Source organism: Micropterus salmoides, unplaced genomic scaffold (genome assembly GCF_014851395.1).
Source record: "Micropterus salmoides isolate LMB-PRFRI ecotype aquatic unplaced genomic scaffold, ASM1485139v1 Ms_hic_scaffold_10, whole genome shotgun sequence".
NCBI lineage: Eukaryota > Metazoa > Chordata > Actinopteri > Centrarchiformes > Centrarchidae > Micropterus > Micropterus salmoides.
The window spans coordinates 5952276-5966705 of NW_024040041.1; the positions used below are offsets into that span (position 1 = coordinate 5952276).

General features: G+C 43.6%; 1 protein-coding gene across 1 annotated transcript in view; it reads right to left on the reverse strand.

Annotated features, from left to right (window-relative positions):
- Nucleotides 1-457: 457 nt before the first annotated feature.
- Nucleotides 458-14430, reverse strand: part of b4galnt2.2 (beta-1,4-N-acetyl-galactosaminyl transferase 2, tandem duplicate 2) — a 42624-nt gene continuing 28651 nt past the window's right edge. The window contains exons 10-11 of the mRNA XM_038692293.1: nucleotides 920-1148; nucleotides 458-803 (exon numbers count right to left, since the gene is read on the reverse strand). Coding sequence (XP_038548221.1) covers nucleotides 607-803; nucleotides 920-1148 — 426 coding nt within the window. The 3' untranslated portion in view covers nucleotides 458-606. The remainder of the gene's footprint in view (nucleotides 804-919; nucleotides 1149-14430) is intronic.

Below are 14430 nucleotides of genomic sequence, written 5' to 3' on the forward strand. Positions count from 1 at the left end.
ACAAAAGTATCTTTCATCCATAAAGTTTTAACTGAGCTCTGTCTCTACATCACAGTAACAACTTTATGTCCACTGACTGCCTGGAGGGTAGCTAGTGAGAGGAGAGGTGTGCAGCTCAGTGTTTTTTCCACCGGCGTTTTTGAGGGCGTGACGGAGTAGCTGCTTGGCAAGCGTTATATGAGGCACTTTCAGCTTTCATGCCTGTGTCGTCAGGACACAGGCAAGAAAGGGAAACGGCTGGACTACAAACAAGCTGTTTTCGAGTTTTCTGTGTGAGATGGGAACTCCCATTGGGCTGGACTTTGGGCTTTTTCACTTTTCAAACCTGTTACATGCACAAAAGATATATAACTAAATGAAGGAGAGGGAAAAAGCATAATACCACCTCTTTAAAAAAAATAAATCAGTAAATTTGAGTGCATTTGATTCAGTTTATTTAAATCCAATATCTTAATATTTCATTGGTGGCACCTTTGTCATTATACTACATTACAATATTGTTATTACAGCAACTTCTAAAATCATAATGTTCTTTTTTGGGTTATTAAATAATGTGAATAAAGTCAATAGGTACAACCAGTGACTTCAATGTCTTCCAGTTGTGTTCTATCCATATCGGATACACTTGAGGTTGTTTTTGAAGAAGTGAAGCTGCAGTTTGAACTCTGAGTCACTGTGTGAAGGATTTCTGAAGCTGGCGTAGCGAGCTGCATCCTTTTTGTTGGCTGTTTTGGGCTGATGGCCAATGGACACATGGTCACAGCTGGCAACCAGTAAGGAGCCCAGGCCATCCATAAAGAACTCTAGAGTCAGAGACAGATATTAGAAAAACACATCTTTGTATCATGGCCAACAAAAACTGAAAGAATATGGGCTTAAGGCCACTTGGAATCTAAATTCTGTCTGGCTCTAGACCTACCTGAATGCGCTACCCTCTGGAGCTTGGGGACTAATCCCACCCTCTGTACAGCATCTGTACGAGCCAGGAAGAAGTTGACCACCCCACTGGCCAGAGAGCATTGTGGGTACCCAGGAAGTGAGTGGAACTTTGCATTAGACTTCCTGTACAGGCAGCCGCCCTCCATTTCCTCTCCTTCCTCATATTGAAGAGAGAAGTAAAACCGGTTCCCTTGTACTGACCCGCCAAGCTGTTAAGAACAAAGAGACCAGAGAACTGGTTAGGGTCAAGGAGCTGAAGATATAGGGTGTTGGGGTTGAAGTATGCTGGGTCATGCTCATTGTAAATCGGTTGGACTAAGTTCGTGTATAAAATCCAAAAATTATCAAAAATCAAAACAGCTGACTTCCTGTTGGGTGTCGGGCATCGATCCCAGAGGCTTTTTTGTACATCTGGACATGATACACGTACCACAGAAATTTCATACACGTAGGTGTAATTTTGTCCAGGGGCTGCTCTGTAGGGTGCGCTAGGGAGCCATTTTGCCATGCCCAAGCGCGAAACCCATAAAATACAAAATTTTTCACCGTGCCTCAATTATGTGCAAAATTTGAGTATGTTTAGGGCCCCAAAATTGAGGTTACTTTGCAGGAAAACAAGAAAAATAATCCCTCACACGTTTCGTGCTCAGGTCCTAATTAATCAAATCGAAGATTAAATACAGGTGGCAAATTGGCTCTTCGTTAAGATACCAATATTTAACATTCTTTCTGCAACACATTGAAATAGTATGTCCATATTGATTAAGAAATAATTACATAAATATACTGACACATTATGTTTCATTGGTTTCAAATATAATAATAAAAATGTAAAAAAAATTGTAATTTGATAATTGTTATGCCTTTCTTTTTTGTAGGCGTGGCTTCACTCTGGGCACCTGGGGGAATGGCAAACCTATTACCAATCAACTGATAAACACTGAAATCGGGTTTATCAAACTTTGAGCCTAACCATGAGCTCTGAGTGAAAAACGTCAGTTCAGTCCTTGCTTGAACCGGATGTTGTTCTGATCCGCCGTCTTGCAGACTGCCCGAAAGCTCTTATTTTTGCTCCAAGGAGTGAAAGGGCCTTTCTCACTTCCCAAATTTCTGTCTCCTCAACTCCTCAATCCTCGAGCGTGTGACCCGGAAATCGATCTCAGCACACCATCTTGAACGACATCTCAATTCTTAAAATGCACATCGAGGAGGCTTGCTGGAGGAGCTATAAGAGGATCCACCGGTGTATCCTTTGCGGAAGTCTTTTCAGCCGCTGTGATGTTTACAAGAGGCGTGACAAGCATAGCCGGAGCAGGACGCTGCAGTGTTTTGTATTAGTTAAGCCTATTAAAAATAATCAAGTGCGCGATCGAACTTTCTGCCCTTCATCGTTTGTGTAACACCTCCATATAGGGGCGGCTGTGGCTCAGGAGGTAGAGCGGGTTGGCCGTTAATCGGAAGGCGGTTCAATCCCTGGCTGCCCCTGGTTGCGTGTCGAAGTGTCCTTGGGCAAGATACTGAACCCCGATTTGCCCCTTTGTTCCGCCAGTGTATGAATGAGTGTGAATGCTAGTTCCTGTTTGAGCACTTAGGCTCAGTGTATGAATGTGTGTGACTGGTGAATGCAGATGTAGTGTAAAAGCGCTTTGAGTGGTCGAAAAGACTAGAAAGGCGCTATACATTTACATAAAGCGCTGTTCTAACCGCATTCCTTAATGTCATTTCACTTTGATATCACTGATGTTGTTGTTGAATGTGATGTGTGGATGGTGAGCAGGGTTGTAAAAATTAACATTAAATAGCGGCTGTATGAAGCGTCTCCCCAGTGACACTGCGCATTTACCCACGAGCCACAGTAACATAATTTAATAATAAAAAATCTCCCGACAGAATCTGTCAAAATCTGATGTTAATTCATGTTCTGTGTTCTTCACATCCAAAAGGTTTCTCACAGTCCAGTTTCATACAATAAAACTGTTAGCCGTCCTCCTGATCAATGCTGAGCTCCATCAGTCTAAACATGGATTATAGAAGCCTGAAGTTTAATTCTGTTTCCTCTGTTTTCTCTGTCTGTCCTGTCAAGTTTATTACAGTTTTTTTTTTGTTTTGTCTTGTGATATTTGCTGTGACATTACTGCATGGATGGAAACGTTTAAATGACTGACAGCAGCCTCTCTGATTAGCAAAGTAAATCATTAAAGATAAAACTCATAGTAGCTACAACACACAAGAAATCACCTGGAAAGCTACAGAGACCGGTGGAGGTGGGGGTAAAACGTCCATGCAGATGCTGGTCTCTAAATATGATAATTAAATAAATAATAAAATATATGATAAATAATTATTTGGTGGGGGGGCAGGTGGATGACTTATGCGGATAGGCCTATATGAGTTCCGTTAATATCTGAGCCGATCCGCGCACAACACAAATTCAGCTCCAGTCCTGTGGTGACAGTTTTAATTAGGGCTATATGAGATGAATGTTACGGTGTCATTTTGTAAAGGTACTGATGATGAAACTCTTACCTCATCAGGCTGAGAGTTGAAATAATCTCCTCTTTACAAGCAAAAGGTGCATCGCAAAAACAGAAGTAGCCTACTGTGTACCCCAGTGAATGATTAGGCTGCTGTAATCTGACTGTTTTCAACAGATGTTATAATGTTTATTGGAATAATAAATAATGTTAACAGACATGTTTCTGGATTGTGAAGATCTGATCTGTAGCCTTTAGTGCCAAATGCAGGTCTGCTGCTCTGACAGAGATCACAGCTCAAACAGTGGACAGATGATGCAGCTGTGCAACAGGTCATATTTAATTGACGTCGCTTTAAAATGATTGCTCCGAGGAAAGGGCATTTCATTAAATGCCTGTTTCCTCGACTCCTCTCTCCTCGCGTCTCCTCCTCGACTCCTTGAGCTCACATCTTGGGTGGGAGGGACTAAGAGGAGGTGGAAATTTAGGGAAATGAGAAAGGCCTGAAGTCTTTTACTGAATGACATTCCCCCTTATTGGACGCTGCAGCTGATTGAACTGATCTGATACACCACAACACTACAGTTTCATACGGACGTGTAGACAGATCAAAGACAAACCGTGAATAAAACCAGCTGATTATTATGTTTATTAAAATGGGCTGTTGTATTTATATGATGGAACGCAGTGATCGATCAGTGACAAGTCATGTGACTTTCAAATAAATTGTATGGAGTAGGCTGGAGTTAAAGGATATCAGAAAATAAATGAATAGGAAGCTTAAAACTGAGCGTCGGCTTTGATATGAGTTCCATCATTTCAATTTCCCCTTGAAACATCTAATGAATCTAAAGACACCATGATCATATTCTGGTTTATTCAACAAATGTTAACAATCACAAATCAATCAATTAATAATAGAAGCATTGTGCCAGTAGAACTGATTCTGTGCCTCTGAGCAGGACACAGTATAATTGTGAAAAAGCAGGTGTTTGTAAAACACTACAGAGGGAAAACATGCTGCTCTGCAATGAGACTTTATTAGTATCAGCACAGTGCATGTGTGCAAACCCATCAAAGTTATCCAAGATGAAATTATGGATCAAACAGAAGACACAGTTTACTCATTGACCTGTTGTTGTAACAAATGACATTATTGTTCATTGATCACTTACACCTTCATACAGATTAGTTTGACTTAAACTGATTACTGCAGTAATGCAGCCCACGCTAAATGTTTCAGTGCAAATGTTGCCAACCTGACAGCTGCCTTAATGTCCACAGAGTCACAGTGTTATAAAGGACAACGTAGGCCATAGATTTTTTTCTGAGCTGAGGTGCTTTCATCGATGACACATGGATCATAAAAGTGGTCATGTTAAAGATCATGTTTGGGTATAATACTAATATCTAACCGGGATTTTGATATCTCTGAAGATGTAAACTTCTGCAAATGAATGTTTTTCATTCCGTAGGTGCTTTAGAGAGAAACAAATGAGTGGAAGGGGGGGGGGCACAGGTAGACAACAAAGAAAGAATGGTTGAGGGTATTTATGATAAAGGATAAAGGAAATGGTAATGAGTGGATCAGTATCAAACCTATATTTCTTTTAATAAACAGATCTGATTGTTTTCTTTAGGGAAAGTTGTCCGCATTGTTTGTATATTCAAATGCCTAAACACACACATGATGTGGTGTACTGCCTCAAAGGTGCATGCATGAATGAGGCAGTAAAATAGTTTGTCAGACAGCTGCTTAGGCTACCAGGATGGGAGTAGTCAGAGAGAAACTCAGTTTGTTCAAGTAAAAGTCCTCCTGAACAGGTTAGCTTCTGATCTGGGGTTTATCTGAACTCGATCTCTCAATGGATAACCCAGTTTCCCTCATCTTGGTTTGTTTTTCATATCTCAGGGCTCCCGTCTGTTTCCTCTGCGTCTCTCTCAAACAGCCTCAGCCACCTTCACCCTGACTGCTCCATCTCAAGCCTGTATGTCTCTTGCTCTAGTCAGCCCCACAAGCCACCACTTCTTCAGTACGTTTGTTAATAAAGACTTAACTTTTACCTCACCTGCTGTGTTCTCTGTGACGGCAGAAAATTGTTTTCTTCTTACACTTATAATCTTTTATGCAAGTACTTATAAGAGTGTTATTATTCTCCTTATATATTGTTTTAAATCTTTAACCTGTTCCCTCTTTATTATTGTTCATGTCTGTCCACATGTGTGGGGTTTAGGTCAGGGATGTGGCGTTTTTGTTTTGTTTTTTCTCCCTCACTCCCTCACACTTCCTTGACTGGGACCAGTAAAGGATCTTTTGTTCCCCAAAATAATAGATGCTCAGACTGTGTAAATGATCATGCAGCCCTTTGAGGCTCTGGTCCAGCTGATTTATATCTCATGCCTGAGTGATTTACAGGACCCTCTATCTGCTTGTAAACTGACAAGTGGTTGCTGTGTACCCGAATACAGACTAGCTAGAGAGAGAGACAATGGGGAAGTGTCAGAGTAAAGTGAAGACTGGGTGGGAAACCACTTCACTATTATCCTCACCAAAAATGGATGACTGAAAAACATGCAAACTCAATGGGACAATTTGATAAGTGGGTTGAATTTGGGTTCCCAGCAATGGGGGGAGCTTTAGTCTACATCAATTGCGGCAACTGAAGATACGTTTAGAGGTGGAGGAAAGGATGGTGGCGGAGAAACATGCAGCCTTGTCCTCCTCCCTACAATCCAGCTTTGAACCAAGCGCAAGATCCAAACCAGCAGCTCCAAGTAGCGCACTTTTGAAACCCGGAAGAGACTGAAACCAAAGCCGCAAAAGCTGTGGCTGCGGGAGGGCCAGTAACACTTCAAGTCGCAACAAAGACTGAGGGAGTGGGCCCTGGAGGTGTTTGCAGAGGTACAGACAGGAAGCCGAGGGCACTATCTATAGAGCGACCGCGATACGCGCTGAGAGTAAAACGGATGACCAAGTGAACATGGAAATGCCAATGATGGAAGCTGCAGGGCACGCAGGCCCGGTGCTAGTTTTCCGTCCCTGGGCTGAACCAGATATTGCAGACGCAATGGTTCATGTGACCAGTCCCAGCCTTGAAAATTTTGAGAAACAGATGGATCAGTTTGTCAGATGACTGAGCTAAAGCGTATGATGAGCAAAATGCTCAAGATGGACTATTACAAGATCGCATCCTACTCTGCTGGTAGAGGTAGTTTACAGCCATGCAGATAATTACAGAGACTGTCACTGGAGTAATTGCCGACTGCAAGGCTGCTTTTCCGATGCAGATGAATCTGTCAATTATCACCTCGGTGGCGCAGGAGCCAACGAAGACCTGTCAGGCTTACCTAGCCCGTCTGACAGTGGCATTCAATCTTCAAAGCGGAATGACACTGGGCCAGATGGGGGCTGTTCCATTAATAATAATAATAATAATAATAATAATAATAATCCTTATTTGTAGAGCACTTTTCAAAAACAAGTTACAAAGTGCTTTAACAAGTGTAAAGAATAATACTAAAAAACAAGTTAAGAGCATGAAAAATTTATATAAAATTAGTAAAATACAATAAAATAAAAGGGATAAAGTAAAGTCAAATGGGATCGGGAAAAGCTCTCCTATAAAAGTATGTTTTAAGAAGGGACTTAAAAGAGTTCACTGATTCAGCCGACCTGATTTCCTCGGGCAGGCTGTTCCAGAGCCTCGGGGCACTGACAGCAAACGCTCTGTCCCCTTTAGTTTTCAGTTGAGACTCTGGAACAGACAACAGACCTCTGCCCGAGGATCTCAAGGTACGTGCTGCTGCGTATGGGACTAAAAGGTCAGAAATATAACAAGGCGAGAGGCCATGAAGAGCTTTAAAAGTGATCAATAGAATTTTAAAGTCAATTCTAAAACATACTGGGAGCCAGTGTAATGAAGCTAAAATAGGGGTAATGTGGTCATATTTCTTTGTTCTGGTTAAAAGCCTGGCAGCTGAGTTCTGGACAGTCTGGAGTCGATCAATAGATTTTTGGGTTAAGCAGGTGAAAAGGCTGTTGCAATAATCCAGGCGTGATGAGATGAAGGCGTGTAAAATGGTCTCGGTGTCCTTAAAAGTTAACATAGATCGAATTTTTGCTATATTTCTAAGTTGATAAAAACATGATTGAACAAGCTTTGTGGTGTGCTGCTCGAAATTTAAATTACTATCAAACCAAACACCAAGGTTCTTTGCCACATGCTTAATGTGATTTACTAGGGAACCAGCAGATGGCAGTATTTGCCATCTGCTGATATTTGCCATCTGCTGAGACCCGATGACCAGGATTTCTGTTTTGTCTGAGTTCAGCTGGAGGAAATTATTTGACATCCATTTTTTTACTTCACAAAGGCAGTTGTTAAGTGAACTCAGCATTCCAGGGTCTGTGGATCTGACGGGCAAGTATATTTGTGTGTCATCAGCATAAATATGAAAAGAAATGCCATGTTTATGGATAATATGTCCAAGGGAAAGCAGATACAAGGAAAACAAAATGGGTCCTAAGACCGACCCCTGAGGCACACCATATTTAACAGGACAGAATGAGGAGACATAGTTGTTTACAGACACACAAAACTGCCTATTTGACAGGTAGGATGAAAACCATTCTAGGGCAGTACCAGAGATCCCCACCCAGTGCCTCAGTCTGTCTAACATGATGTTGTGATCAATGGTGTCAAAAGCAGCGCTAAGGTCCAGGAGTACCAGGACTGAGCACATGCCTTCATCAGCAGACATTAAAAGGTCATTGGTGACTTTAAGCAGGGCAGTCTCAGTGCTGTGGTAAATCCTAAAACCAGACTGAAACTTTTCAAATAATTTGTTATTTTCCAGTACAGTGAGCTGCTGTTTGGACACAATTCTTTCTAGAATCTTTGCAATAAAAGGCAGTTTTGAAATTGGTCTAAAATTATGTGGGAGGGAGGGATCTAAACCAGGTTTCTTTAAAAGTGGGTTCACGCAAGCCATTTTAAAATAATCAGGGACACAACCAGTAGATAGGGAGCTGTTGAAAACAGAGGGGGCCCAACAGAATCTATTACTTTCAGTAAAAATTTTGTAGGTATTACATCAAGTGGGCTGGAGGACACTCATTTGTGATACTGTTTTTAAAAGCTCAGACAAGTCGATGGGTTAAAACTGGTTAAAACTCTGTTGTTGCTGGTGAGGGACCTCTGAGTAAGAGGCCGCGGGGGTAATAGAGGCTCTGATTGACACCACCTTATTGGTAAAATAAGATAAAAACAATTCACAGTCATCATTACTTCCAGCTGAGGCACAAGGAGGGCTTGGGTTTACCAGCTGATCCACATTCTTAAACAGAAACCTGGGATTGTGTTTATGTGTAGTAATGAGTTCAGAAAAATAGTGTGTTCTGTGTGCTCGCAACCTTAACCATGTCATTGTAGTTAATTAATAAATCCTTCAGACTGAGGTAATGGACTTGGAGACTGGATTTTTTCCATCTGTGCTCTGCTTTCCTGCATTCCCTTTTGAGGCTGCGAATGCTGTCATTTATCCAGGGTTGCTTACTAGCTTTAGACGTAGGCCTAACCTTTAGAGGAGCAGTAATACAGTGGGGGAAATAAGTATTTGACCCCTTGCTGATTTTGCAGGTTTGCCCACTTACAAAGAATGCAACAATCTACAATTTTAATCATATGTACATTCTAACAGTGAAAGACAGAATCCCAAAGAAAATTCCAGAAAATCACATCATATGAATTTATAAAAATTGATAACCATCTGATGAGGAAAAACAAGTATATGACCCCCTACCAAACAGCAAGTATTCTGGCTCCTACAAGCCAGTTAGTCTTTCTTTAAGACACAGCCCCAATCCCAACCAATTATCTACATCAAATACACCTGCCTCACCTCGTTACCTGTATAAAAGACACCTGTCAACACCCAAACAACCAGCATCCAACATCACCACCATGGGCAAGACCAAAGAGCTTTCTACGGACATCAGGGACAAGATTGTTGATCTGCACAAGGCTGGGATGGGCTACAAGAGAATCGGAAAGCAACTTGGAGAGAAAAGATCAACTGTCGGTGCAGTTATCAGGAAATGGAAGAAGCACCACACCACCGCCAACCTCCCTCGGTCTGGGCCTCCACACAAGATCTCGCCTCGTGGGGTGTCCCTGATCATGCGAACGGTGAGGAATCATCCCAAAACCACAAGGGGGAAACTGATGAATCAACTGAAGGCAGCTGGGACCACAGTTACAAAAGAAACGGTTGGTAACACACTACGCCGTCATGGATTGAAATCCTGCAGCGCACGCAAGGTCCCCCTGCTCAAGAAGAAACATGTACAGGCCCGCATGAAGTTCGCCATTCACCACCTGGACGACTCAGAAGAGGCCTGGAAGAAGGTGATGTGGTCAGATGAGACCAAAATAGAACTTTTTGGCCTCAACTCAACTCGTCGTGTTTGGAGGGCAAAGAACACCGAGTACAACCCAAAGAACACCATCCCCACCGTCAAGCATGGTGGTGGCAACATCATGCTTTGGGGGTGCTTTTCAGCCAAGGGGACGGGACAACTCCATCGTATTGAGGGGAGGATGGACGGGGCCATGTATCGTGGAATTCTGGACCAACATCTCCTTCCCTCAGTGACAGAGCTGAAGATGGGTCGAGGATGGGTGTTTCAGCACGACAACGACCCTAAGCACACCGCCAAAGCAACAAAAGAGTGGCTGAAGAAGAAGCACATCAAGGTTCTGCAGTGGTCTAGCCAGTCTCCAGACCTGAATCCAATTGAAAATCTTTGGAGGGAGCTTAAAATTCGAGTTGCCAGGCGACAACCTCGGAACCTGAATGATTTGGAGGCTGTCTGCAGGGAGGAGTGGGCCAACATCCCTGCCGAAATGTGCACAAACCTTGTCACCAACTATAAAAACCGTTTGACATCTGTGCTGGCCAATAATGGCTTTTCTACAAAATATTAACATGCTGTTTGTCCAGGGGGTCAAATACTTGTTTTTCCTCATCAGATGGTTATCAATTTTAATAAATTCATATGATGTGATTTTCTGGAATTTTCTTTGTGATTCTGTCTTTCACTGTTAGAATGTACATATGATTAAAATTATAGATCGTTGCATTCTTTGTAAGTGGGCAAACCTGCAAAATCAGCAAGGGGTCAAATACTTTTTTCCCCCACTGTATTTAGTGACGACAAGCAGATATGATTGAAGTGATCGACCAGATTGTTGGTGTTGGCTTTGGCTCTGAAAGAATGCGCAAAACTTTGAAACACTTTGTTCAAGGAGTTAAATTCATCACAGCGTACTTGATAACATTTAAAATTTTTCCTATACACGCTCACTAACCCACCACCACGACCACTGACCCTCGGTTGACTAAAACAATCATATTGAGGCGGACACAGTTCAGCTAGCTGGCTATAGTCATTCATTTGCAACCAGGATTCAGTTAAAAACATAAAATCTAGATTTGCAGACAAGATAAAATCATTTAAGATAAAAGTCTTACTTGAAAGTGATCTCACATTGAAGAGAGCCATTTTAAATGAGTTTGTTCTGGGTGCTGGAGTTGGTGCAGTTGTCCTAATCCTTAAGAGATTACTAATATTTCTGTGTGGGATGTGCACATTTCGGTTTACTGGTCTATGCGTGATGATGACAGGAATAGAAGTCTTTGGAACAGCGCTGGGAGCAGACGGCTTTACATGCCAGCAGGTGGAGACAGTTGTTTGTGGCAGTGAGGCAGAGCTCTGTTCAGTGAGCGGTGGTGCGTCCAGGTGTGCTGCATGAATGATTAGTCATTCATGTAAGTCATGTGTGGACCGCACCACATGCTGTATGTGAGCAGCTAACATATATATATATGTTATATATATATATAACAGAAAATATTAAAGTTATCCACATAACACACACGGTGAGCCCTGCAGGTGGACTGGAGCCAGTCGTGGAGGCCAAGGAGTCTACTGAAGCGGCCAGCACCGCGACCAACTGTGGGAATGGGACCAGAGACAAAAACAGACTTTCCACACTGCTTTAAAAAGTTAAGAAGACGGTTAAAAACTGATTTTGTCAGCTCAGACTGCTGAAGAGCTGTGTCATTTGTTCCGACATGGACTATCACTCTTGTGATGGAGGACGGGAGCGACGGCATCAGGTCCTGGAGTTTTTTTTAAATGACAGCCGTGGTGGCACCGGGGAAGCAGTGAGTGGTAGCGTTAAAGAAACGGAGGTTTCTGGTTATGGAGTCACCAATTATTAGTGTGGTTGGGGAGAAAAGAGGACGAGGAGATGCCGGTTGTGGGGTTCCAGAGCAGGACTGAGCAGAATCTGCTTCTACACTGTGTGCGGACTGAGGATGGAGTGTGTGAGCTGCCGAGTGTTGTATTAGAGTAGCAGAAACAGACCTGAGAGAAGGGCTACCCGACAGTGCAGGGTAGAGCGTCGGGAAGCAGAGGTTTTTGACCGGGATGACGGCCGCCGATCAGGCCCGGTGGCAGACTGGCGGCCCAGTGCAGGAGATGTAGCCGGTGGAGGAGATGCAACAGTGTCGGCAGGCACTGTGTGCTGAAAGAGATCCGTATCAGGGAGACTCGAAGCCGCAGGTGCATCCGCTGGATGGACCGGAGTGTCGTTAGACAAGGCTGCATAGCGGTTGGAGAGGCCGATGTGCGGAGGAGAGGCAGCCCCATCCGAGCCTCTCTTGCAGCCACGGACCACCACTTCAGCCCAGGTTGGCTGATGCTTCGGAGTCGAGCAGGATGAAAGCCTGGGAAGACTAGAGGGGTCCCAAAACACGGTGTCCTGGATGTTAGCGGTTGCGCTAAGAGAAACAATCTGTTTGGTTTGTACTGAAGCCACATCCATAAAAGCAGTCAGCAGGGAATCTTTCTCTTTGAGTTCCTCTGAAAGTCGTCGGATGTCTTCCATAAGGTCAGCAATCTTCTTGTTCGCTTTCTTAAGGAGTGTGCAGTCCTCATGGGGCAGAGTAATTTCGGCTAGCATAGTCACCGGAGCTTTGTTGCGATCAGTAGCGTTGATCGCGTTTTTACGGTCTAGCTTAAAATCCATGTCAGATGGCTGAAATCCTTAAGCCACGTAAAACTTAAATTAAATAAAAGGGATATAAAAAAAACAAAAAAAGAGTGGATTAAAACTGGATAAGAGTTCCGTTTAAGACGGAGCTTCCGACAGGTGGCTACAGACGCCAACGCATGCATAGAGTGCAGATTACTCCCGTATGAAGTGCATCTCAGCATTTCATGACCCAGTTGAGGCCAGAAATCGCTGCAGCAGTGAGACGAAGATACGTCTTTTCGAAAACAGTGCCACTTTCAATGATATTAGACTACGCTGGCCACGCGGAGGGAGAGCTTGGGGAGAAAGAAGAGAGCAGAGGGAAAGAGCAGCAGAAGAAGCTGGTGGACGCGCAGTTGTCTGCTTAACTCCATCAACACTACGAGCCAAAAGAAAGAGTCCTCCCGTGGAGGAAAGGGGGGGCCTCGCTCGAACCGGCAGAAAAAAAGAGGGGGCCGGGGAAGAGGTTGCAAGAATGACCGGCAAAGTGTCAGCGACCCAGAAGTTTGTTGGAACTGTGGGGAAACCGGACATTGGCAAGATGAATGCAAAAAAGAAAAAAAGAGGTTATGTGAAATTGGACTGAAATGAGGGAGTGGAGGCGAAGCGGACCCTTGGGACAGACTGGCCTGCGACACACACGTCAATGGGTGAGTCTGAAACTACAACAGACTATGACAAAATAATGATGGCAATAACATACATTGAAACTAAGAAAGACATTGATAAACTTGACTGTTTGACTTTTTTTTTTTTGTTTTAAACATAGCAGGACACCCTGTGGTGTTTTTAGTCAACTCCGGGGCCACCATATCGGTTTAGAAAAATATCGGCTTTACCAACTTTACAACAACCAAGGAGAAGTGGTCGATTTAGCAAAATTGTAGGGTCAGGAAGAATCCCTATTTAAGAACCATACACGACACCACTGTCATGTGCACTGGATGACGCCATAACCAAACACTCATTTTTGTTGTCAGAGAATTGTTCCATTAACATAATGGGACAAGATCTCATGATTCATTTTGGTATTGTTTTAACCTCACATCCCGAGGGGTTGAAAGTGACCACGACAGAAATTTCCACTTCAAATGATAAAATACATTCCAGAGGCATTGAACGTTGTTTGATTGGGCTTTGGCGCCCTCTAGTGTGTCTGCTGTGTTACCACAACTGAGAATATTCATAAATGAACACTGTACTCAGGCCTCTGAATTTCAACCAGATGACTCCTTGCACTGCACAGCACACTGTTCTGAAGGACAGGATGAGGGATTTGAGAAATTATCGAACAGGAACAGTCAAAAGGTAGAAATGTTGCATTTACAGCATGTTTAGTGGACAAGCAGGGCTGCTGTTTCTGTGTCTCTCTCCTCTGCTCAATCTCAGTTGTTCCAGGGAGAGTTTTGCCCGCATGTGACGTAGGCTAAGCCTGCTGATTGGAGATGGAGGGATCTGGGGAGGTGGATTCACACTCAGAGTCGGCTGACTACAAGCCCCTTTGAAGGGGATCCGAGAACACTTTACAGTAAAGAGGGTGATGTATAAGTAAGTCTAGTATCAAGATTCTCCCGCACCATGGTTGCGCGCACACACACAGGTGGACATGGCTGAACTTTTTTTTTTGAATTTTTCCAGTAAACAAAATCCGGGAAGTGGGTCAACCTACAGAATGGAGGTTTGTCCGAGACCTGCAGGCAGTGAACGCAGCTGTGCATCAGCAAGCACCAGAAGTGGCAAATCCACATACATACTGATGTCAGTCGGTCCTCCGACAAGGTATGGGGGGCCAGGGTTTGCCGGACCACCAACAGAGCATGAGTCGGCAAGACCACCGACAGGGGTTGATGTCTGTCGATCTACCAACAGAGCACGAGGAGCAGGTGTTGGCTGGACCACCGGCGGGGCTGATGTCG